Source organism: Bos javanicus, chromosome 21 (assembly GCF_032452875.1).
Source record: "Bos javanicus breed banteng chromosome 21, ARS-OSU_banteng_1.0, whole genome shotgun sequence".
Classification (NCBI taxonomy): domain Eukaryota; kingdom Metazoa; phylum Chordata; class Mammalia; order Artiodactyla; family Bovidae; genus Bos; species Bos javanicus.
The window spans coordinates 66398325-66422830 of record NC_083888.1 but is presented as its reverse complement, the minus strand read 5'-3'; the positions used below and the strand labels follow the sequence as shown (position 1 = coordinate 66422830).

Sequence of the window (24506 nt, the reverse complement as noted above, 5' to 3'; positions counted from 1 at the left end):
AGACCCTCTATGCTGCAAAGTGCAGCCAAAAAAAAAAAAAGAGAGAGAAAAGACAACCAACATACTGGGAAAAAAATCATTTATCTGACAAAGGACTTATATCCACGATACATGAAAAATTCTTAAAACTCAATAATTAAAAGATAATTTTCAAGTGACCAACTGAATAGTGGGATCTGAATAGACATTTATCCACAGAAGACATACAAATGGCCAATAAGCACAATAAAAGATGCTCAACATCATTAATCATCAGGGAAAATGCAAAACAAAACCACAATGACATTACCACTTCACACCCACTAGGATGGCTATAATCAAGAGACAGATAAGTGTTAACAGAGGTGTGGAGAACTGGAACCCTCATACATTGCTGTCTAGACGCTCAGTCGTGTCCAACTCTGTGGCCCCACAGCTTGTAGCCTGCCAAATTCCTCTGTCCATGGGATTTTCCAGTCAAGAATACTGGAGCAGGTTATCACTTTCTACTTCAGGGGACCCTCCTGACCCAGGAAGCAAACCCACATCTCTTGCATCTCCTGCATTGGCAGGTGGGTTCTTGACCACTAGCACTGTCTAGGAAGCCCCATACATTGCTGGTAGAGAATAAAAGGAGGCAGTCACTGTGGAAAAGTCTGGCAATTCCTCAAAACATTAAACACAGATTTACCATATGACCCAGCAATTCTATTCCTAATTATATACCCAAGAGAAATGAAAGATGTGAGAGTTGGACTGTGAAGAAGGCTGAGCACTGAAGAATTGATGCTTTTGAACTGTGGTGTTGGAGAAGACTCTTGAGAGTCCCTTGGACTGCAAGGAGATCCAACCAGTCCATTCTAAAGGAGATTGGTCCTGGGTGTTCATTGGAAGGACTGATGCTAAAGCTGAAACTCCAATACTTTGGGCACCTCATGCGAAGAGCTGACTCACTGGAAAAGACTCTGATGCTGGGAGGGATTGTGGGCAGGAGGAGAAGGGGACGACAGAGGATGAGATGGCTGGATGGCATCACTGACTCGATGGATGTGAGTCTGAGTGAACTCCAGGAGTTGGTGATGGACAGGGAGGCCTGGCGTGCTGTGATTCATGGGGTTGCAAAGAGTCGGACACGACTGAGCGACTGAACTGAACACATAAACTTAATTTCAAAATATTACCATTCATAAAACCAAAGTAAAACAACCCAACTGTCCATCAACTGATGAATGGATAAACAAAACAGGATATATCCATACAACAGAACATATTGTTCAGCAGTAAAAAGGAATGAAGTACTGATACACACTATATGATAAGCCTTGAAAACATTATGCCTAGTGAAAGAAGCCAGACACAGAAGACCATACACTGGATGATTCCACCAAGATGAAATACACAAATGGCCTGAGGTAGCCAGTCTACAGACAAAAAGTAGATCAGTAACTGCCTAAAGCTGGGAGGCAAAAAGGGTGAGGGTGGGGATGGTTGCTAAAGGGTTTGGAGTTTCTTTTTAGGGGGGTAAAATGTCTTAAAATTGATTGTAGTGGTGGCTGCATAACTCTATGAATATCCTAAAAAACACTGAATTGGACATTTTAAATGGGTAATACACATGGATGTGAATTTTCAATGAAGCTTTTACCAAAAAAACAAGAAGTATCCGCTCTCTGACACTCACTCAAGACAAAAAGCTTCAGTAAACCAGAAATAGAGGGGATATCCTCAACCTGATAAGGAATATCTACCAAAAAATCCAACAACTAACATCATACTTAATGGTGAGAAACTCAAAGTTTCCCCAACTAAGACCAGGTACAAAGCAAGGATGTCCCCCTCTCACCAGTCCTTTTCCGTATCATACTGGAAGTTCTAGCTAATACAATAAGACAGGAAATGTAAGACTGAAAAGGAAGAAATAAAATTATCTCTGCAGATGACATGTTCATTTGATAGAAAACCCCAAATAATAATAAAACTCCTGAAACTAATAGGCAATTATAGCAAGGTTGCAGAATACAAGAGAAACAGAAGCCGATCACTTTCCTATATAGGAGCTATGAACAAGTGGAATTTTAAATTAAAACATAGTATCGTTTACATTTGGATCCCCCCAAATAAAATGTTTAAGTATAAACCTAACAAAATATGTAAAGAGCTATACAAGGAAAACTACAAAAGTCACAGGAATGAAATCAAAGAACTAAATAAATGGAGACGTATCCCATGTACATAGTTAAGAAAATTCAATATTGTCAAGATGTCAGTTCTTCCCAACTTGATTTCCAGATTCAGTGTAATGCCAGTAAGTTATTTTGTGGATATCAACAAAATAATTCTGAAGTTTTATAGAGTCAGAAGACCCATCAACACAATATTGATGGAAAAAAAAATAAAGTTTGAAGACTGATATAATCTGACTGCAAACTTACTATAAAGCACCAATTATCAAGATAGTGTGGTACTGGTGAAAGAACAAATGAAGCTACAGAAGAGAAAGTGCAGATACAGACCCACATAAACACAGCCTACTGACCTCTGACAAAGGAGCAAAGACAGTGGAGCAAAGACAGCCTTCTCAACAAATGGTGCTGGAATAGCTGGACATCCACAGGGAAAAAAGTGAGTCTAGACACAGAATCTACACTCTTCACAAACATTAACTCAAAGAGGATCACAGGCCCAAACGTAAGACACGAAAACGACAAAACATGCAGAAGGCGATACCGGGGAAAGCCCAGATGACTGGGCACGGTGACGACGTCTTAGGCAACACGACCAAAGGCACGGCCCATGAAAGAAGTAACTGATAAGCTGGCTTCATTAAAATTAAAAACTTCTGCTCTACAAAAGACTACGCAAATGAAAGAGAAGACAAGTCACAAACTGGGAGAAACATATTTGTAAAATACCTACCTGATTAAGGGCTGCTATCCAAAACATACAATGAACTTCTAAAACTCAAGAACCCAATTAAAATATGGGCAAAAGATCTTAATAAAACACCTTACCAAAGAAGATATACAGATATCAAATAAGTCTATGAAAAGATGCTCCACATCGTATGTCATCAGGAGAATGCAAATTAAAACAAGAGCCACTATAAACCTAGAATGGCCAAAATCTCCACCACTGACAACACCGAGTGCTGCTGAGAACGCGGGGCACCAGGAACTCTCATTTATTGCTGGTGGGGCTACAAAACGGTGCAGCCACTTAGGAAGACGGTATGAAGGCTTCTTACAAAGCTAAACATAACCTTATCACATGATCCAGCAATGCAGTCCTTGGTACTTATCTAAAGGAGTTCAAAACTTACATCCACACAAAACCCACCAGGATATTTATAGCACCTTCAATCATAACTGTAAAAATTTGGATGCAATGAGGATGTCCTTTAGTAAGTGAATGAATAAGCAAACTCTGGTACATCCAGACACTGGAATATTATTCAGCACTAAAATAAATGGGTTATTAAATCATGAAAAGACATGGAGAAAAAAAAAAAGAAAGAAAAGACATGGAGAATTTGAAGTGCACATTACTAAATGAAAGAAGGCAATCTGAAAAGGTTTCATGCTGTGTAATTCCAACTACGTAACATTCTGGAAAAGGCAAACTATAAAGACAGTGAAAAGGGGTTGCCAAGGTTTGGGTGGGGAGGGAAGGGATAAACAGGCAGAGCACAGAGGATTTTTAGGGCAGTAAAAGTACTGACACCATGATGGATGCACGCCACTACACACTTGTCCAGACCTACGGAATGCACACCACCAACCCTAAGGTAAACCATGGACTGTGGGTGATAACACTGTATCAATGCTGGTTCGCCAACTGTAACAAATGTCCCACTGTGGTGGGGGATGGTGATAATAAGGGAGGGATACATGTGCAAGGGAAGGGAGACCAGGGTTCGATCCCTGGGTTGGGAAGATCCCCTGGAGAAAGGAAAGGCTATCCACCCCAGTATTCTGGCCTGAAAAATTCCATGGACTGTATGGTCCATGGGGTCGCAAAGAGTTGGACACAACTGAGCGACTTTCACCTTCACTTTCAGGGAGTATAAGGAAGTATCTGCAGCTTCCCCTCAGTTTTGCTATAAACCTAGAACAGCTCCGGAAAAGTGTTTTGTTTTGTTTTTAAAGTTCTTTGAAAGAGAAATGGCTGGCTCTCATATCACTCACCCTATTCAAAATTCTTCAGTGGGGCTTCTGAGTGCTTTGAGTCAGCCAAATACCTTTCTGTGGACGAGGCCCTGTTGGCCTGACCCCTTCCCGGCTCCCCCATCACACATCCACCTCTCCCCACTCATCCTCTAAGCTCTGTCTCTACCACCCACTTATTCCCTCCTTGGGCTTCAGAACTGACTATCTTCCCTGCTCCCCACCACCTTGAATCTCACTCCACACATCTGGCTTCAGAAAGACATCCACTGACCAGATCACTGACAGTGTCCATCAGTCCCCACATCCCTCAACTTTTCATCCTATCTTTCATAATTCTCATCACACTTTTAATTACTTTATTTGATAAACAGTTTAATGATCATCTCACTGATGAGACTGTGAAGGTGATGGTGAAGTCCCTCAGTCGTGTCTGACTCTTTGTGACCCTGTGGACTGTAGCCCGCCAGGCTCCTCTGTCTGTGGGATTCTCCAGGCAAGAATACTGGAGTGGGTTACCATTTCCTTCTCCAGGGGATCTTCCTGACCCAGGGATCGAACCTGGGTCTCCTCCATTGGAGGCAGACGCTTTAACCTCTGAGCCACTAGGGAACTGTAAGGAACACAAATTCTCTCCTGTTTACCAGTGAAAAGCCTAGTATCTAACAACACCTCTGGCATGGAGTAGATGTTCAACATCAACCTGTTGAATGAAAAAATTTTAAAAGTTAACTTCAGGTCTTACTGCAAAAGAATATTCTCAATCCAATCTTTAAAATCAATAATGCTTCTCTGGTCATGGATATTTCCATTAAACATATAAAAATCACAACATTCTTCCTCAAGACAGGATAATTCCCTCCCCCATTATAACCACAACTCACACATCTGGAAGGTTGTAGCTGACTTCACACTGACTGATAGCACCCAAATACCTGATTGGCAGTATTTAAAAATCATCCACTTGGTACAATGGTCTAAATTATCCACCTAGTACAATGGTTGGAAGTTGCCAAAGCACCCTGACAAATCTAATGGTTTAAGGATTCTCTCCAAAATCTCTACGAAGTGGTAATTAGTCTCCCTGTTGTACAGTCTATTATTAAACTCCGGCTACAACATCCACTATTCTTTTAAGTATTAAAATCTTATCAGTTCAGTTCAGTCGCTCAGTCGTGTCACTCTTTGCAACCCCATGGACTGCAACACGCCAGGCTTCCCTGTCCATCGCCAACTCCCGGAGCTTACTCAAACTCATGTGCATATAAAAGTCGGTGATGCCATCCAACCATCTCATCCTGTAATCCCCTTCTCCTCCTGCCTTCAATCTTCCCCAGCATCAGGGTCTTTTCAAATGAGTCAGTTCTTCTCATCAGGTGGCCAAAGTATTGCAGCTTCAGCATCAGTCCTTCCAATAAATATTCAGGACTTATTTCCTTTAGGATGGACTGGTTGGATCTCCTTGCAGTCCAAGGGACTCTCAAGAGTCTTCTCCAACACCCTAGTTCAAAGGCATCAATTCTTTGGTGCTCAGCTTCCTTTATGGTCCAACTCTCACATCCATACATGACTACTGGAAAAATCATAGCTTTGACTAGATGGACCTTTGTTGGCAAACTAATGTCTCTGCTTTTTAGTATGCTGTCTAGGTTGGTCATAGCTTTTCTTCCAAGGAGCAAGCATCTTTTACTTTCATGGCTGCAGTCACCATCTGCAGTGATTTTGGAGCCCAAAAAATTAAGTCTGTCACTTGTTTCCATTTTTTCCCCATTTATTTGCCATGAAGTGATGGGACCAGATACCAAGATCTTAGTTTTCTGAATATTGAGTTTTAAGCCAGCTTTTTCACTCTCTTCTTTCTCTTTCATCAAGAGGCTCTTTAGTCCTTCTTTGCTTTCTGCCATAAGGGTGGTGTCATCTGCATATCTGAGGTTATTGATATTTCTCCCAGCAATCTTGATTCCAGCTTGTGCTTCATCCAGCCCAGCATTTCGTATGATGTACTCTGCATATAAGTCAAATAAGCAGGGTGACAATATACAGCCTTGAGGTACTCCTTTCTCGATTTGGAACCTGTCTGTTGCCCCATGTCTGGTTCTACCTGTTGCTTCTTGACCTGCACACAGATTTCTCAGGAGGCAGATAAGGTGGTCTGGTAGTCCTATCTCTTGAAGAACTTTCCACAGTTTGTTATAAACCACACAGTCAAAGGCTTTGACGTAGTCAATAAAAAGAAATAGATGTTTTCCTGGAACTCTTCTGTTTTTTCAATGATCCAACAGATGTTGACAATTTGATCTCTGGATCCTCTGCATTTTCTAAATCCAGCTTGAACATCTGGAAGTTCATGTTCACATACTGTTAAAGCCTGGCTTGGAGAATTTTGAGCATTACTTTGCTAGCATGTGAGATGAATGTAATTGTGTGGTAGTTTGAACATTCTTTGGCATTGCCTTTCTTTGGGATTGGCATGAAAACTGACCTTTTCAGTCCTAGACTGGCTGAGTTTCCCAAATTTGTTGGCATATTGAGTGCAGCACTTTAACAGCATTATCTTTTAGGATTTGAAATAGCTCAGCTGGAATTCCATCACCTCCACTAGCTTTGTTCCTGGTGATACTTCTTAAGGCCCACTTGACTTCACATAAAATCTTATGGCTGAACATAATGAGATGGAGGCAGTTATTTATCTTTCAAATGAAATCTGGTTACTTCCCTGATCCCAAGCCTGATGGTTAGCCAGTGCTCAGAGGCTGAAGTCTGATCAGAGCATGAAGTTGAGCATTTCAACAAGGCAGCCTGTATCTAGCTTCATCTCAGGCCACTCTTCCTTCCATATACCCCACACTGCAGCCACAGTAGTCTGCCAGCACAGCCCCAAACTCCCACGGTTTTTGCAAAGTCCCTTTCGTTCCTTCCCCATCCCCCACACATATCTTGTAAGAACGCCCTGGCCACAGGAAGCCTTCAGACTCCCTCTGACACTTCGCTGGTGTCTCTCCGCCTTCACAGAACGCTATGAGCGTGGTTACCACATGCTTTGCTCTCTATCCTCCTCGGTGGCTTCCTGCCAGTCTTCATCTACATCCTGCTCGTCTCCAAAAGACCACCAGGGAGTGTGGTACAATCAACACATATCTGTTGAATTAATCTCTCTCTAAACACGGCCAGAATTCCTGAGGTATGGTAGAACAACATATAAAACCACTCCACATCACTTACATCCATCATTATGCAAAAACTCAATGGTCTCTTTATGTCTGGGTCCAAAGAATACATTCATTTAAAACTGACACACGCTTCGAAGGACAGCTCACTTCTGTCTCAGCAGTTCACAGAGCCATCAGCTACTCCCTTGGATTCTACCACGCTCTTATGCTCTTCTGTATCTAGACATCTCTCCAGGCCTGACTCCAAATTTGTTTCTGTTATGAGTAACTGTTTTCCAATCCATTCTCCACTTTTCTAAGTTCAGTCAGCTACTCTGCCTGATGCCTTTTTGCTTCCCTTTTCCCCACTAAGTTCCAGGAACCATTTTGTCCAAACTACACAGAAGCTAAGATAAAATGAGGCCTCCCCCAAACTTAAGGTCTAATTTCTCTTAGAGAAAATGGAAAACGAATCCAATAGGAGCCAATCTTACACTGAAAAAGACAATGAGACTACAAAGTAACTTAAACCTAACAAAAGCTCCTTACTAGTCACTCCTTCAGAAGAGGACCACCCTGATTCCACCACCAGCCTCCAAGCCAGTCCTGAAAACTCGAGCAGAGCATTCCCTGTACCTACATCTGCTGGTTCTCAACCTGGAAAGTTCCCTGGGGACAGGGACTGGGTCTGTCTGGTCCACCACAGCGTCTCTGGAAGCTGGTACTGTGGCTGGCATACAACAGGCACCAAATAACTACCTGCTGAATGAACCAACAAGGGATGTTCAAAAACAAACAAACAAACAAATTCAGAGCTTCACCAAGGTGCATGGTAGCTTCTAGGTGGGAGGAAGTAAAAAGTGGTTTGCAGCTCAGGGGACCAGGGCTGGTGAACACAAGGGCTACAATGACTTTATTCCCAGATTCCGTCCATCCTGGGATCTGGGTTTGGGGATTTCCAGAACTCCTTTCCATAAAAGTTTTCAAGACCTTGGCTACTAGGAGGAAGTCAAGCCCAAGTGCAACTGATCGCTCCAGCAGATAAGGCAAGGGTGTTGCCAAGCTGGTCCCCCGCACTCTGCCAACAAACGTCAACAGAAGCAATAGGACGGAATAAAATTCCTGAATCTCAGCAAGAAAAGGGATGAAGAACAAAAGAGCAGAGAAGAGAAAAGTAAGTAGGGTGTGCGGGTAAGGACCGCAGGGGCTAGCTAGTCTTGATTGAAATGCACAGCGCCCGGCCACGGTGCTGAGCAATTCACAAGCACTGACCCGTTTAATCCTCTCACCCAGCCAGAGCTGGAAACTATTATCAATCCCTACTTTACTGACGGTGAAACTCAAGTTTACGGAGACATCACTTGCCCTGAAACACAGCTAGGAAGGGGCAGTGCTGTGCGCCGGGTCTGACTCCGAGGTGCCGCACTCTTCAACCTGCACTCACTATCTTGCCTGAGGCCTTAAAGGACTGAGAGGAGAGTCGCTCACTTATCCATTTAACGAACACTTAGCATCGACTGGGTACGAGCCAAGGCCTGGTGCCAGGCGCTGGTGGGCGGATGAAGGGACCGGGACTGAGAGGCTCGGGCTGGGGGACAAGGCGCAGGGTCCCTCAGAAAGACCCTGGAGCTCGGCACCCGGGGCCGGCGGGGGTGCGAGGGCGCGGCCCGGGCAGACGGAAGGCGCGGAACCTGAGAGGCGAGCGAGCCGCGCGCGCGGGGCGGCGGACCCGCGGCGCCCAGAGGCGTGGGCGACGACGGCTCCCTCAGCTGGCCGCCCGCTTCTGCCCGGAACGGGGTCCGACGCTTCGGGCGCCACGGCAACGGCCTCGGCCACCTGGCGCTGGCGAGACGGGGGTCGGGAACGGGGGCGGGACGGACAGTGAGACCCTGAGGCGCAGGAGCTCGGCTCGGGCGGGGGAGCGCGGGGCCGGGCGGCGTGGCGGGACTCACCTCCCGCGGCAGCCCCTCCGGACTCGTCGGCCCGGCCGGGCCGGAGGAGATGGGGATGGACTCCGGGCCGCGGGGACTGCCGGGAGTCCGTTCCCTGGGCAACGGGACGGGCACCGCCGAGGAACAGCCGGCTCCGCCGCCGGCTAGAGCGGCAGAGCCCGATCTAGGGGCGGTGGGCGTGTCGGAAGTGACGCAGAGGACTTCCGGTCCATAGGCGGGGCTTCGGATCTCTTTCCCGGGATCCCTGCGGAAGGCATGGAAGGTGCGTGAGAAGGGCCAGTTTTCCCAAGCGGGAGGGTGCGAGTGGTGCCGTTTGGTCTTGGAGCTGGACCCGCGGCCGGAGGTTTCGCTGGTTGCGTGCCGATTCGTGCCTGGCCCCGGTCCAGCCCGCTGGCCCCGGCACAGGCTCCGCAGTCGGTCTGGAAGTCAGTTTTGCCAAAATAATCAAAAGAGCGTCAGCAGATCCTGACACTCAAATTGTCGTTATAAATTAGCAACAGCAGAGCGCTTTCTCTGAAATCCCGTCAGTCAGAGTTCCTGGCCACAGAGTTTTTTCTGCTTGTAACAAAAGCTGTCATTCAGCGAGTGCTCACTGAGCCTCACCACGATACCTTGAAGTGTCATCAACAGGTGGGAAGTCGAGGCTTGGAGAGAATAAGTAAGATACCCGCTATGCTGCTGTCCTGCTCTGTGGCTGATACCTGATCTCGTTTGAGTTCCTTGAAGTCAGAGCGTTGTTTTTGGTTCCTAAATATGTGCTGTGTTTTGGGGCAGACAGATAATGACTCTCACGTGCTCCTCGCCCTCGAGGAGCCCCTATTCGGTAAGGGAACTCCTTAGAAGATTGTGGTACAGGCGGTAAGAGATTTTTTTCTCCATTTAACACATTCTAGTCAGCACCTACTATGTGCTGAGGGCTTCGTTTGTGGCTCAGCTGATAAAAAATCCGCCTGCAAAGCGGGAGATCTGAGTTCGATCCCTGGGTTGGGAAGACCCTCTGGAGAAGGGAACAGGCTACAGCGCACTCCAGTATTCCGGCCTGGAGGATCCCATGGACTGTATAGCCCGTGGGGTCGCAAAGAGTCATACACAACTGAGCGACTTTCCTTCACTATGTGCTGAAGTTGTAAGAGGGAACAAGACAGCCTTAGTCGCTACTGTGGTGGAACTTAGTCTGTCAAGGAATGTATTGGGCATTAAACAAGCAAATACACTGCGTTGGTGAGTGTCATGAATGAAACTTCATGAGGTCAAGGGTGTTCAGGTGTAGAGTGCAGTAAGTCCTAACCTAACCTTGGGATCCAAGAAGACTTCTTTGTGGAAGTGACTTTCTAAAAACCTATGTCAGGTCATGTAGCTACTCAAAGCTTCCTGCTTGCTTTTCATTGACTTGGAATAAACCCAAATGCCTTACCTTGGCCTAACACTTTCTGGCTGTCTTGACTGCCTCCTCAGCTACTGCTCCCTCTTTCTCCTTTTCATTCTGGCCACATGGGTCTTGTTTCACACTCACCAAGCTCATTCTCACTTAGGGTCCTTGCTGTTGACTTTTCATCATTTAGGTTTCAGCCTAAATGACAATGTCTTCGGGGTTCGCTCTTAACACGCTTCGCTCTTATTCTCTGGCATTTATGATATAAGCTAATAATCATAGGGACTTCTCTGGCGGTCCAGTGGTTAAGACTCAGTTCAGGGAACTTGGGTTCAGTCCCTGGTCTGGGAACTAAGATCCCACATGCTGCATGGTGCAGCCAAAAAGGAAAAACAAACAAACAAACGGATAATCACCTAATTGTTATCCACCTCCTCTTTGGAAAGTAAGTTCTATGGAAGTGGCCCTGGTCTGCGTAGTTCACGCACTTCCTTGCCCATGTCTGGTGTAATGTAGTTCAGTTCAGTTCAGTCGCTCAGTCATGTCTGACTCTTTGCGACCCCATGAATTGCGGCACACCAGGCCTCCCTGTCCATCACCAACTCCTGGAGTTCACTCAGACTCACATGCATCGAGTCAGTGATGCCATCCAGCCATCTCATCCTCTGTCGTCCCCTTCTCCTCCTGCCCACAATCCCTCCCAGCATCAGAGTCTTTTCCAATGAGTCAACTCTTCGCATGAGGTGCCCAAAGTATTGGAGTTTCAGCTTTAGCATCAGTCCTTCCAAAGAACACCCAGGACTGGTCTCCTTTAGGATGGACTGGTTGGATCTCCTTGCAGTCCAAGGGACTCTCAAGAGTCTTCTCCAACACCACAGTTCAAAAGCATCAATTCTTCGGCACTCAGCTTTCTTCACAGTCCAACTCTCACATCCATACATGACCACTGGAAAAACCATAGCCTTGACTAGATGGACCTTTGTTGGCAAAGTAATGTCTCTGCTTTTCAATATGCTATCTAGGTTGGTCATAACTTTCCTTCCAAGGCATAAGCGTCTTTTAACTTCATGGCTGCAATCACCATCTGCAGTGATTTTGGAGCCAAAAATAAAGTCTGACACTGTTTCCACTGTTTCCCCATCTATTTCCCATGAAGTGATGGGACCAGATGCCATGATCTTAGTTTTCTGAATATTGAGCTTTAAGCCAACATTTTCACTCTCCTCTTTTACTTTCATCAAGAGGGTCTTTCGTTCCTCTTCACTTTCTTCCATAAGGGTGGTGTCATCTGCATATCTGAGGTTATTGATATTTCTCCCAGCAATCTTGATTCCAGCTTGTGCTTCTTCCAGCCCGGCATTTCTCATGATGTATTCTGCATAGAAGTTAAATAAGCAGGGTGACAATATACAGCCTTGACGTACTCCTTTTCCTATTTGGAACCAGTCTGTTGTTCTATGTCCAGTTCTAACTGTTGTTTCCTGACCTGCATGTAGGTTTCAGCAAATACTGGACAATTGTCTAAATAAAGAATGAATGAAAAAAATCAATGATATTTAAAAGTGAAGCCCCTGGGTAGCCTGAGGATGGGGGCTGGTTGTCAAGGGGGGGCCACCCGTGTGATTAGAGTTGTAACTTTCAGTCCCACCCACCTCAACCACCATCTCCAAGAAAGGGAGAGAGGCTGGAGTTAAATCAGCCCCAGCGGTGACTCATTTAATCAGTTGTGCCCAAGTAACGAAGCATCCATAAAAAAACAAAAGTGAAGGGTTGTGAGAACTTTCAGGAGTGAAGGGTTGTGAGAACGTTCAGGTTGGTGAGCGGCTGGGGGTGCAGGGAGAGCGCTCTGCTCCCCTGCCCACATGCATCGGCCAACGCGTCGCTCCCATCTGGCTCTCCCTGGCAGCCTAGTAAGGAGGATGTTTTCCTGAGCTCTCTGTGAGCCACTCTAACAAGTTAATCAAACCTCAGGAGGGGAGCCTGTAGGTCAGAGGCACAGGTGGCCACCTGGACTTGAAGCTGGGATCTGAAGTGGAGGGAGGGGAGAGGAGTCTTACAGGACTGAGCCGTTAAACTTGTGGAATCTGATGCTGACTCCCAGTAGGCAGTGTCAGGGTTGAGTGCACCGCTTGGTGGTGGTGGACAAAACACTGGAGAGGCCCTTGAGGTAACACATACTGTGTTGGATACTTGCCATGTGCCAGGCCCACACAGCTTTGCGTATATTATCTCATCTTCACGTTAACTCAGAAGGAGATGTAGTTTATCTTCATTTTACGGATGGACACTTTGAAACCATGAGAGGTTAACTAACTTACCCAAGATTGCACAGGTGGCTGTAACAGAGCTGGGATTCAAACCCAGTCAGCCTGGTCTTTAGAATCTATACTCCAAACAATTGTGTGTCCTGGATTCCTACGGACCTCTCTGAGAATTTGGACCTTATCCTGTGGGCCATGAGATGCCTTTGTAGGATTTTTTGGGTTTTTGGCTGTGTTTGTCTTAGTTGCAGCAGGAGGGATCTTCGATCTTCATTGCAGCATGCAGGATCTTTATTTGTGGCATGTGGGATCTAGTTTCCTGACCAGGGATCGAACCTGGGCTGGGCCACCAGGGAAGTCCCTGAGGGATTCTAAGTAGAGAAGAAGAGAGGGGTGGGAGGGCCAGACAGCCTGAGTAGTCTGGGTGTTGCTTCCCACAGGAGCTGGGGTCTGGGTGGGTCCCAGGATATGGGCAGCATCATTTTCAGGAATGAAAGAACTTTCTAGCAGAGAGAACTGCACATGCAGAGGACTTTTCCAGAGTTACAAGTAGTTGACTTTAGTTAGAGATTGAGGGGCTTCAAGGTGGGGGTTGCAGCGAGGCCAAGAGGGAGCCAGGTCCTGAAAGAGTTTGGACCTCCTCCTGCGTTGGCAGCATCGAGACCGTCGCTGCGTCTCTGGGGTCCAGCCGTGTCAGTGTTGGAGTGCCTAGCACCAGTTACCCACAGGGCTCGGAGCAAATGCCAGGTATCAGAGTGCCTGAGGCTAGAGAATGGGAGCACCAAGGCAGGGGCATCAGAGCCTGGCAGCACAGAGTTACAGCTCTGCCTCCATCCCGACCTTCACAAGTGGTCACAGTGCTCGCAGTGTGGGAGACCTGGGTTCCATCCCTGGGTTGGGACGATCCCCTGGAGAAGGAAGCGGCTACCCACTCCAGAATTCTTGCCTGGAGAATTCCATGGACAGAGGAGCCTGGCAGGCTACAGTCCATGGAGTCGCAGAGTTGGACACGACTGAGCGACTTTCACATTGACATCACAGAGTGCTCAGCGTGAAAGTGTGGAGCCATTAGGCTTCGAGAGGACTCGGCTATATCTGCCGAGACTTTTAAGGTAGAAACAATTCTCTTTGTCTCGTCCCAGGAACTTTCACATTCGTCCGCACGTCTTCATTTTCACAACAGGATCTGTCCAGTCGATGTAGTGTTTTAAATAGTCTTACTGTCGCAAATCACAAGGACCATTTTCCCCCCAACTGTGATCTTGAATTTCATAAAGTGATGTTTCTCTTCCTCCTTATTAGCAAAGACTCTTGGAACTGTAACGCCAAGAAAACCTGTCTTATCTGTCAGTGCAAGAAAAATTAAGGACAATGCGGCCGATTGGCATAATTTAATCCTGAAGTGGGAAACCCTCAACGATGGAGGTTTTGCTACTGCAAACAGTATCGCCAACATGAAAATCAGCTTGTCGTAAGTACCAGCAGAACACGTTCTGGGCGCTTCGGCCTTAGCGATCGGGCAGACACTTGATGGGCATCTTTTAGAGTGGGCCAGGTAGCCTCCAGCAACGTGGATAAACAAAGTGAACAAGCACTGATAGAACAGTGCGTGCAGGTGTGAAGGGTACGTGCGTTTTAGAAACAAAATTATGCTACAAATCGTTTGTGGTTACATCTGCATGTCAAATTATCAAAATGGATTGGGAGGAGACAGACTCAGGCACTGGTACCTTCTGGGAGGACTGAATGGGATGGTGGGGCAGGTTCCACTTCATCTCCAGACTGCTGCTTTTTATTTCTGCGGTGTTGTGACTATCACTAGAAAATACATAGATTTGGCCTTTGTCCCTGTTCTTGGCACATGGCTCTTAAAACGCTTATGATTTCCTTAGGGACTTGACCTACGGAAGAATCTTTAGTTATAGTAATACTTGTTCTTTGGTCCTCCAGTTCCTGAATTAGCTCCAGAATGATTAAGGAGTGCCCTGTGGTCATAACAGGCCCCTTCCTAAGACATCCAAGCCTGTGTTAATAAGGGGGCTTTTTGGAAAACCCCTAAGGAGGGGGACACCAGCCGTGCAATTGGAGTTGGCACTGTCAGCCCCGCCCCCTCACCTGCACTCTGGGGAGGTTGAGTTAATCACCGATGGCCAATCATTTAATCAATTGTGACTTCGTAAGGAAGCCTCCATAAAAACCCGGAAGGACAGGGGTTTAGGTAGCTTCTAGGTTGGGGAACCTGAACGCTTCCCTGGGCCCTGATGCCACAGGGAGAGAAGCCCCTGGGCTTGAGACCCTCCCAGACCTTGCCCTGGTTATCTCCCTATGGTGACCAGGAGCCAGACGTGGTCAGAACACCCAGTGGGGTGTTCAGAGCAGAGGAGACATGCTGGAGTGTGTTTTCCCTTAGCAAGTTCTTTTAAAAAGACAAAAGAGAAACTGTAGACAAAAGAAAATGAAGAAATTGTTGGCAGTTACCAGTTCTGATTGAAAGATTTGCTTTATTATTCTTTGCATTTTCCTGTATATATATTTTTAGTTTGGGTTTTGTTTTTTTTTTCTAATCAGCCTGGCTTACGCAAGGCCTCAAAAAATTTAATCAAGACTCAAGCTTGTTCCTACCCATGGAAATCTTTTAGTAAAAGGCGAAAGATTTAAATGACCTGAAGAGAAACATGAGTGTGGATCTATATATAGTAGTTTTGATTTCTCAAAGCTGCATATCTTTTGTCTACCAGCCGGAGTCTAGAGTCTTAACTTCTTGGGCTGGACCCCTGGCCCTCGCCAGCTCTCCCAAGCACATCAGACATGTCAGCCCTCTGGTCCCTTCTCCTGCTCAGCAAGTTCCATGAAGCAGTTCTTACCTGACTCCATAAGATGCTCTCTGAAGTTGGAGGTTGGGGGTGGGATACACTGGGAGTTTGGGATTGATACATACATACACACATACTGTAAATAAAATAGATAACTAATAAGGACCTACTATATAGCTCAGGGAACTCTACTTAATACTCTGTAATGGCCTAGATGGGAAAAGAATCTAAAAAAGAGTGGCTATATGTGTATGTATGGCTGATTCACTTGCTGTACAGCAGAAACTAACACAGCATTGTAAATCAAGTATGCTCCAAAAATCTTTTTTAAAACTTTTTGGACTACAAAATGAAGAACAACGAGAAGATCTTCTCTGATAATCTTCTAATGTTTCATTTTTTCACTTGAATGTTGATTGTGGAGCCACTAGATTAATTTCAGGTGCCATGGATCACAGCTTTCCATTTACAAAACGCATTCCTAGCTGGCGGGCTCTGAGGAAATGACCATGTCTTGTCCACTGAAGACGCCACAGGGCTGGATTGAACTGACTTTGTTCTAGGGCAGAATCGAGCAGTGGATGGACATATTCCTTGTGTGCGTAAATAACATGTAAATATGATGATGTGAAATGACACCGGTGCAAACAGTCGATGATGACACATGTCCATGGATATTGAGTTTTCTAGGGTTCATCCTAATGAAGGGAGGCAACCTCATGGAGTGTGTTCTGTTCCTGCTTTTCCATCTGGTTCAGGAGCAAAGACAAGATAGAATTAGCGAGCAGCAGCCTGGCTTCTGACGACGGTGCCGAAAAGGAGCACCCGGAATACAGCAGGGAGCTCGAGACGCTGTGCGAGGAGCTGCAGGCCACCCTGGAAGGCTTGGTAAGGTGTCGCTGCCCCGGGGCGAGTGTGCGCCGGCGCCCGGCAGGGTTCCACACTTCCCTCCTCCGAGATTTTGTTTGTCCCTTCTCCACCTCCTCGTTGGTCTCTTGCTCTGCCTGCCCCATAAATCTGGTTTCCGAGATGCTGTCCTGACCTTCCTTCTGATCGGCTTGTCGCAGGGCAGTGTCCCTGCTCCCGGTCCCCACAGGAAGCAAATTAGGCTTGCGGGCTGCTCGCCTCTACTCAGCAGCCGGCCAGAGGCGAGTGGGCACCACTGCATGCCAGCAGAGCTCTATTCATGGACGCTGAACTGTGAGTTTCATACAGCTTTCATGTGTCACATGAAATATTCTGCTTTTGATTTTTTTTTCAACCACTTAAAAATGTAAAACCCATTCTTAGCTCAAGGGACACCCAAAAATAGATGGAGCTGGATCTGGCCTGAGAGCCCTGATCTCACCCATAAGAGATGCTCTGAAGTGTTGTTTAACTCAAGGCTGGATGTCGGTACCCACCACGCTGGCCACCTCGTGTGGACGAAACACCCTCGTCTCAGCCAGACACAGGGATAGGGTTTTACACATCTTCAACACAGATAACTAAAGCTTCTCCACATAGAGCGTCTATATGTTCTAACATTTCTTGATGTGTTTCTAATGCTTTACACGCTTCCTTATCTTTTTAAACAGCATATGTCGAGTATCATTGTATTTCTTCAAGATACCACTTGTTCAAAGTCAGGATTCCGCCTATTAAAGGCAGACTATAGGTTTATGAGTTTTTCAGAAAAGAAGCACATCCTTTATAAGCTGTAATGGCTTCTGAAACATGAAAACGAGAAAAATAAATAGGGCACCAAGGACATCTTGGTTTCGCCTTTCCTTTGATCGAAATGCACTACTGTCTTCAGGATATTTTGCTGCGGCGGGGGGCGGAGGGGGGCAGCTATCTGTCTCCTCTAAGTAAAGATCAGGGTTTTGTGATTGTCCTGGTTTGTAACACCGCCTTCGGGTGGTGCTGTGATAAGAAACAGTTGCCCACCTGCCCCACCCCTCTCAGGTGCTCAGGCAGAAACAGGCCTGTGTCGTTGATCCCTTCTCAGCACTCCCACTGCTAGGAAGGCTGGAGGGGAAGGCGTGTAGGTGTTTGCTTTGTCGCATCTCTCTGGTCACTGCTGTGTCTCCAATAATTGGGTCATTGACCTCAGCTTCTGGACCTAGGCTTCCTGAATCGACACAGGCAGAGTAATCAATGTTTTCCCCCACATCAACCCGTTTGATTTTGGCAAGTGGTTTTGTTTGGACAAAACACCAGTGCACACGTTGCTTGAAAGCGAAAAAACTGGATGGCTAAGTTCCTATATTGAAATGTTTATTTCTGGTCACTCTTAGCTTGTACTTGTCAGTTTTTATTGTTTATTTCTGGTCACTCTTAGCTTGTACTTGTCAGTTTCTGTTGTTTCCTTGAAGTCTAGTTGGTTTGCAACATTGTGTTCCTTTGTGCCGTAAAGCAAAGTGATTCAGTTACACATGTACACATACTGTCTCTCATATCCTTTTCCATTATGGTGTGTTACGGCATATAGAATATAGTTCCATGTGTATACTGAAATGCTTTCAACAAAGTTAAGGACAGGCAGCCAGGCTGTCATCTGTTGGTCGACGTGGCAACACTTGCACTAGAACTTCATCATCCGTGGCCTACCGCCTCCCTCTCCACACAAAACATCTCACAGAACCCCCAGCTGGATCAGAACGAGAAACACTTCAGGCACATGCTAACGTGACTTTTACGAAACGTAAAAACCCTGGGAAGGATTTTGTTTCTAAATGCCATTTGGCTTTCTTTAGCACGCAGTTCCCTCATTTATAACTCTGTGCATATGCACACCACGGTGGGGAAGGAGGGCTTGGGCAGGAACAAGGGGAAGAGGCTGTTCGCCTCCCGTTTCAGGCAAGGCAGGAGGGACTGACTGGTTTTGCTTGCGTGGTCCCCATTCTCCCTGTTCTCGCGTGGCTGTCTGGTGCCACGGGACCCCCTTCCCCAGCCCCGCTGACTGTGCAGAGGAGGGGTGGCCTGGGGGGGTGTCAGACCTGAGTCAAGGTCCAGAAAACCCAGCCTGATGGACTGAGCAGGTGACACGTCCTGTCCGTGGCCCCTTCACCCACAGCAGGGCAGCTGAAAATGGCCGCTAGGTTTGAGGTGACCGCATGCCCCACAGTGGCTCTAGTTCCCAAGGCCTGCTAAGTTGCTTCAGTCGTGTCCGACTCTGTGCGACCCCGTAGATGGCAGCCCACCAGGCTCCCCTGTCCCTGGGATTCTCCAGGCAAGAACACTGGAGTGGGTTGCCATTTCCTTCTCCAATGCATGAAAGTGAAAAGTGAAGGTGAAGTGGTGTCCGACTCTTAGCGACCCCATGAGTGCAGCCCACCAGGCTCCTCCGTCCATGGGATTTTCCAGGCAAGAATAGTGGAGTGGGTGCCATTGGCTTCCTTCAGACAAAGCCTGGGCCAGGCTCCTCCATCCATGGGATTCTCCAGGCAAGAGTAGTGGAGTGGGGCGCCATTGGCTTCCTTCAGACAAAGCCTGGGCCAGGCTCCTCCGCCCATGGGATTTTCCAGGCAAGAGCACTGGAGTGGAGCGCCATCGCCTTCCTTCAGACAAAGCCTGGGCCAGGCTCCTCCGTCCATGGGATTTTCCGGGCAAGAGCACTGGAGTGGGCGCCATCGGCTTCCTTCAGACAGCCTGGGCTGACCCTGGGTGCTAGCTGTCAGGCCCCGAGCTCTCTGCCCCAGTGGGTTTGTTCTATTTTAAATGGAATAAGTGGTTCAAGGGACTGCCCTGGTGGTGCAGTGGTTAGGACTCAGTTCTCACTGCTGTGGGCCCCAGGTTCAATCCCCGGTTGGGGAACTAAGATCCTGCAAGCTGCATAGCATGGCCAAAAAAAAAACATAAAGTAGTTTGAGAATTAGTTCTCAGTTTCAAAACCAAAGTTGATGTTACGAGAATATTGATATCATTATTCCTGTTTTCCTCCAGCCTTTAGAGAGAATGGTTTCCCAGGCTTGACTTGTCCTTGAATCTGGCCTTGGTGGAGGGTGGAGGTGTCCGTGTCCCTCAGCTGGACGAACATTTCGCAGTGAGGGCTGTTGCCTTTAGGAGGGACGTGGCGCTGCGAGCGTGTCACTTCAGGGCTGTGGCGTGTGTGATTTTGGTGTCGTTACTGTTGAATGAGCCCCCAGATGGAGCTGGCCCCTCCGGCCCAGGCTGGAGCCTCCGGGGTTTCCTTTGCTGTCCTTGGGCTCATCAGCTCTTCTAAGCATTAGGTGGCAGCGGGGAGCTGCCGCAGGACGCAGAGGGCAGGGCTGGGGATGGGATGTTGAGGCCTGGCCTCGTCCCGAGCTCAGCAACCTTGAGAATTTTCCCAGCTGTCATCCGGAAGTGATGAGTCCTACCTCCTGGCGTCGGGCCAAATGAAATATCGAACCTGGAAAGATTTGGGAAGAGTCTGGTCCTTTAAAAACTAATGTTAGCTAAATTTAGTTCAGCCGCTTCATGTAGTTAGAGAGTGCTTGAAGGACCAGGTGCAGGGAATTAAGATTTTGATGACTGGTAGAGCTTTTCTTACACCCCGCTGTGTACATAAAGCTAACTTCATACTTAGGGCCAAGGCAATGGCACCCACTCCAGTACTCTTGCCTGGAAAATCCCATGGACGGGGGAGCCTGGTAGGCTGTAATCCAGGGGGTCGCTAAGAGTTGGACACGACTGAGCGACTTCCCTTTCACTTTTCACTTTCATGCATTGGAGAAGGAAATGGCAACCAATCCAGTGTTCTTGCATGGAGAATCCCAGGAGTGGGGGAGCCTGGTGGGCTGCCGTCTATGGGGTCGCACAGAGTCGAACACGACTGAAGCAACTTAGCAGCAGCAGCAGCAGACCCTGCAATGGGGCTTCCCAGGTGGCGCTAGTGGTAAAGAACCTGCCTGCCAATGCAGGTAGACATAAGAGACCCGGGTTCGATCCCTGAGTTAGGAAGATCCCCTGGAGGGGCGCATGGCAACCCACTCCAGTATTCTTGCCTGGAGAATCCCATGGACAGAGGAGCCTTGTGGGCTACAGTCCATGGGGTCACACAGAGTTGGACACGACTGGAGTGACTTAACATGCACGCACACAGACCTATGCTACTGAAATCCGAAAGCTTGGTCACTGCACGTGTTTGTCTTCACAAACACTGACGTGGCTCCGACCGGGCACCCCGCAGGCACTCGCTCAGTCCCCCGGCCCCTGTGTTAGCAGGCAGTCTGTTGGGCTGGGCCCCACTGCAGCAAGCTCCTGACGTGCACCAAGGCACCGTCAGCTCACGTGCTCGCTGTTGCCTCCCCGTGTGCAGCATGCTGGGCTGCCTTTCGTTATTACAGTTTTATCAACAATGAAACCAAGCCTCAGAGGTCTCAGTGAACTTGAAACCAAGCAGGACACGGAAGCCTTTTTGTCCCACCTCTCTTGTTTGTAGGCAAGACCCCAGGCTCGAGACCTGCCTGGTGGTCCAGTGGCTAAGACGTCACGCTCCCAGTGCAGGGGACCCGGGTTCAATCCCTGACTGGGGAGCTAGATCCCACGTGCTGCAGCGAAGATCAGAGATCCCAAGTGCTGCAGCTAAGACCTGGCACAGCCAGATAAATAAATACGGGGCTTCCCTGGAGGCTCAGTGGTAAAGAATTCGCCTGCCAATGCAGGAGACATGGGTTCGATCCCTCGTCTGGGAAGATCCCACATCCCACCGAGCAGCTAAGCCTGTGAGCCACAACTACCGAGCCTCTGCTCTAGAGCCCGTGCTTGGCAACAAGAGAAGCCACTGCAGTGAGAAGCCCGAGCACCGCAACCAGAGGGTGCCCCCCAACCCGCTCGCTGCAACTAGAGAAAAGCCCCACAGCAACAAAGACCCAGCACAGCCAAAAACCATTAAATAAAATTGTAATGAATAAATAATTTGTTTTTAAAAAAAGACTCCAGCCTCCCTGACCTTCCCTGAGTTCCAAAGGGTGGATTCCAGCAGTTGCTAATTTAGAGAGGAGCAGTCAAGAAACTACTTGAGGCAAGATTAAAGGGACCCGAGAAACTCATCAAGATTAGGAGGCCTGACCACCTGAGACCAGGCCCTACACACACCCTAATCTTATTGGCAACCCCACCCCTTGTGGCTGTAAAACTCCTCGTCAAATACCCTTGGGCCGCAGACACACAGTTTTTCAGAGCAAGAGGCTGCCATGTCTTCTTCTGCCTGGCAAAGCAATAAAGCTGTTCGTTTCTACTTCACCCAAAACTCTGTCTGAGATTTGATTCAGCACTGGTGCACAGAGGCTGAGTTTTTGGCATCAAACTCAAAGGCAGTTCATCGGAGTCAGAGGTGAGCTCATTTCATGCCTCTTCTCCTGTCTTTCATTCCATGAAAGGGAGAGCCTGCCTTGCCACCCCTCTAGGTCTTCGGTGCTAAAAAGTGAGTGATGTTCAGAGAGCTAGTGCTCGCAAGCTTCCTCTTCTCCAGCAATGGAGATCCAGGGTTTATTACTGAAGTAAACCAAACTTGTGTAATCAAAGCAACCGTTCACCTCCATCTCCCAGAAGTTTGCTGCACACGGAGTGAATGGTGTTGAGTTATTGGACTTACCTCTCAACAGACTTACATTTCTTAGCTTTGAAATCTTCAGAGTTACTGAATCTAAGACTGAATTTCCAATAATATTCTCATAGTCTAAGTTAATATCTTTTTCAGACGAAAATACAGATGAAGATGGAAAAGCTGTCTTCAACCACCAAGGGCGTTTGTGAACTAGAGGATTACCATCATGGGGAGGAGAGAAAGCGCCCCCCGCTCTTCCACACGTGGCCCACAGCTCATTTTTGTAAGTAGTTCTTTGTGCCTGCTTTTCAAGGGTAGATCCTGAGAGCATTTCATGCCATTTAGATCTGGCCCTCTAAAGCTGACAAGACTTTGAAATTCAATTCAGAAGGATCCATTGGGAGGGAGGGAGATGGAGGCATCTTAGATGAGTGTTTCTTCTTGGCTTTAATTACCTACTAACCAGCAAAGACTCATTGGAAAAGACCCTGATGCTGGGAAAGATTGAGGGCAGGAGGAGGAGGGGGCAACAGAGGATGAGATGGTTGGATGGCATCACCAACTCAATGGACATGAGTTTGAGCAGGCTCCGGGAGATGGTGAAGGACAGGGAAGCCTGGCGGCTGCAGTCCACGGGGTCGCAGAGTCAGATACGTCTTAGTGACTGAACAACAATCAGCAAAGAGTGTTAAACATCATTAGAGACCCATGAAGCAAGCTGCCGTTACTCCTTTAAAGCCAGTGGGCAGAATGAGCTTAGCCACCTCAGCAGAGGCAGGATTTTTTTTTTTTTTTTGGTAGAAAGATAGATTTTCACTTTTTGTTTTGCTTTGTTTAAAAAGTAAATGGGGATCACTTTAGCCTGCCCCATGAAGGCAGGCTGCTGGGAAAACAAACCCCATTACTTAAATAAATTGTGCAGTCAGGGCTGTTTTTAGCATCATTAGTTTAAAAGAAGGGCTAAACTATTTGATGTCGCTTTGAGACCTCACTTCTAAATAAGGGAGAAGGATAAAATCACCTAATGTAACGTGTTCATTGAATGTTGTCGGTCTGAGATGAGTGCACTCTGTATAGTGACTGTAGGCTCCTAAGAGCTGTGTAGAGAAGGTTACAGGTGCTTTTTAATTCCATGACACTCATTTCCCTTGTTATCTGATCCTGATCTACACTGGCCAGAGTCCGTCTTCCTCGTAGTTCTGCTGCTGACTCTGGCTTTTAAGGAGCAGCTTTTCAAAGTCCCTGGTGGTCAGGACTTGGTGCTGCCACTCCAGAGGGCATGGGTTCAATCCCTGGTCCAGGCACTAAGATCCCATAAGCAGTGCAGCAGGGCCAAAAAATCCCCCTCCAGCAAATGCTGCTGTTCGAGGGGGCCCGCGTTTGTTGCAGACGAGGTCTCCCGCAAGCTCTCGGACATGTACAGCCAGGAGCTCCGCCTGAAGCGCACGGTGGTGGAACAGCTGGCACACACGGCCGACCGCGACCTCGCCCTCAGCTACCTGTCCATGTGGCTGCATCAGCCCTACCTGGAGGCTGGGAGCTGGCTGCTTCTGGAGAGCATGCTGCTGGAAACCGGGCACCGCGTGCTGTGACCTCCCCCCACGCCTCCGGGCTCCAGACCCCCCCAGCGGACAGACTTCCAGGTGGGCGCTGGGCGGTACCCTGGGATCACGCCCCCCGGCTGCACCCTGGATCAGGCCCTGTGCTCGATCCTTGCACCAGCTCTCTGCAGCCTCTCCAGACATTGTCTACCACTCAGCCTTGTCTGCACCTGTTGTGAATGTGGCATCTATGAAGACTTCCGCATGAAATAAATGAGTTCCTCAACTAAACGACTGAGTGATCTGGTTTTTGTCAATTAGGTCTATTTTACATAGATTCCACTTGTGTAGAAAATGCCTGGTTTAATATTTGTATTGTTAAAATTGTGGGACTGTATTAGCTTTGTAACTACAACTAAGATGGGTGGGACTCGCGGTAAAGAATCTGCCTGCCAACGCAAGGAATGTAAGAGATTTGGGTTCAGTCCCCGGGCTGGGAAGATCCCCTGGAAAAGGAAATGGCAACCCACTCCTGTGTTCTTGCCTGAAAAATTCCATAGACAAGAGGAGCCTGGTGGGCTCCAGTCCCTGGGGTCCCAAAGAGTTGGACACGACTGAGTGCACATTAGCTTTGTAATTGCAACTAGTGTCTAAAATACTTGAGAGGTCACTGAATAAAGATCAGCATCATGCAAATGAGAACTAGCTACCAAAAAATTGCCCATCTTTGTACTTAGGCCATGACAGGCCAGGTGAAGTGTC

At 47.7% G+C, this 24506-nt stretch overlaps 2 protein-coding genes and 1 non-coding gene across 9 annotated transcripts in view; 1 reads left to right on the top strand and 2 right to left on the bottom strand.

Moving 5' to 3' along the window:
• The window catches only part of TECPR2 (tectonin beta-propeller repeat containing 2), a 101120-nt gene extending 91787 nt beyond the window's left edge, over positions 1 to 9333 (bottom strand). For all 5 annotated transcript variants that reach the window (XR_009732232.1, XM_061395414.1, XM_061395416.1 and 2 more), the window contains exon 1: positions 9244 to 9333. The gene's annotated coding sequence lies outside the window, so the exon portion shown is untranslated. The remainder of the gene's footprint in view (positions 1 to 9243) is intronic.
• Positions 9334 to 9426: 93 nt separating this feature from the next.
• CINP (cyclin dependent kinase 2 interacting protein) lies at positions 9427 to 24035 on the top strand. 3 transcript variants are annotated; one of them, XM_061395435.1, is made up of 5 exons: positions 9427 to 9505; positions 14179 to 14347; positions 16448 to 16577; positions 22357 to 22486; positions 23593 to 24035. In XM_061395435.1, exons 1-5 carry the CDS (start codon positions 9499 to 9501, stop codon positions 23793 to 23795), a joined length of 639 nt encoding a protein of 212 aa, XP_061251419.1. In that variant the 5' UTR covers positions 9427 to 9498; the 3' UTR covers positions 23796 to 24035. The 3 variants fall into 3 exon arrangements, with proteins under 3 accessions (XP_061251419.1, XP_061251416.1, XP_061251418.1); XM_061395432.1 differs by lacking the exon at positions 9427 to 9505 and adding an exon at positions 9570 to 10066; XM_061395434.1 differs by lacking the exon at positions 9427 to 9505 and adding an exon at positions 10413 to 10464.
• LOC133234844 (U5 spliceosomal RNA) lies at positions 15443 to 15559 on the bottom strand. Its single transcript, XR_009732337.1, has one exon. It is a non-coding gene; the product is annotated as a U5 spliceosomal RNA (small nuclear RNA).
• Positions 24036 to 24506: the final 471 nt, after the last annotated feature.

Coding starts and splice junctions, on each gene's coding strand:
- CINP (XM_061395432.1), top strand. CDS start 9,997: ATGTGCTGTGTTTTGGGGCAGACAGATAATGACTCTCACGTGCTCCTC. Junction 10,067..14,178: donor CCTCGAGGAGCCCCTATTCG/GTAAGGGAACTC, acceptor CCTCCTTATTAG/CAAAGACTCTTGGAACTGTA. Junction 16,578..22,356: donor AGGCCACCCTGGAAGGCTTG/GTAAGGTGTCGC, acceptor TATCTTTTTCAG/ACGAAAATACAGATGAAGAT.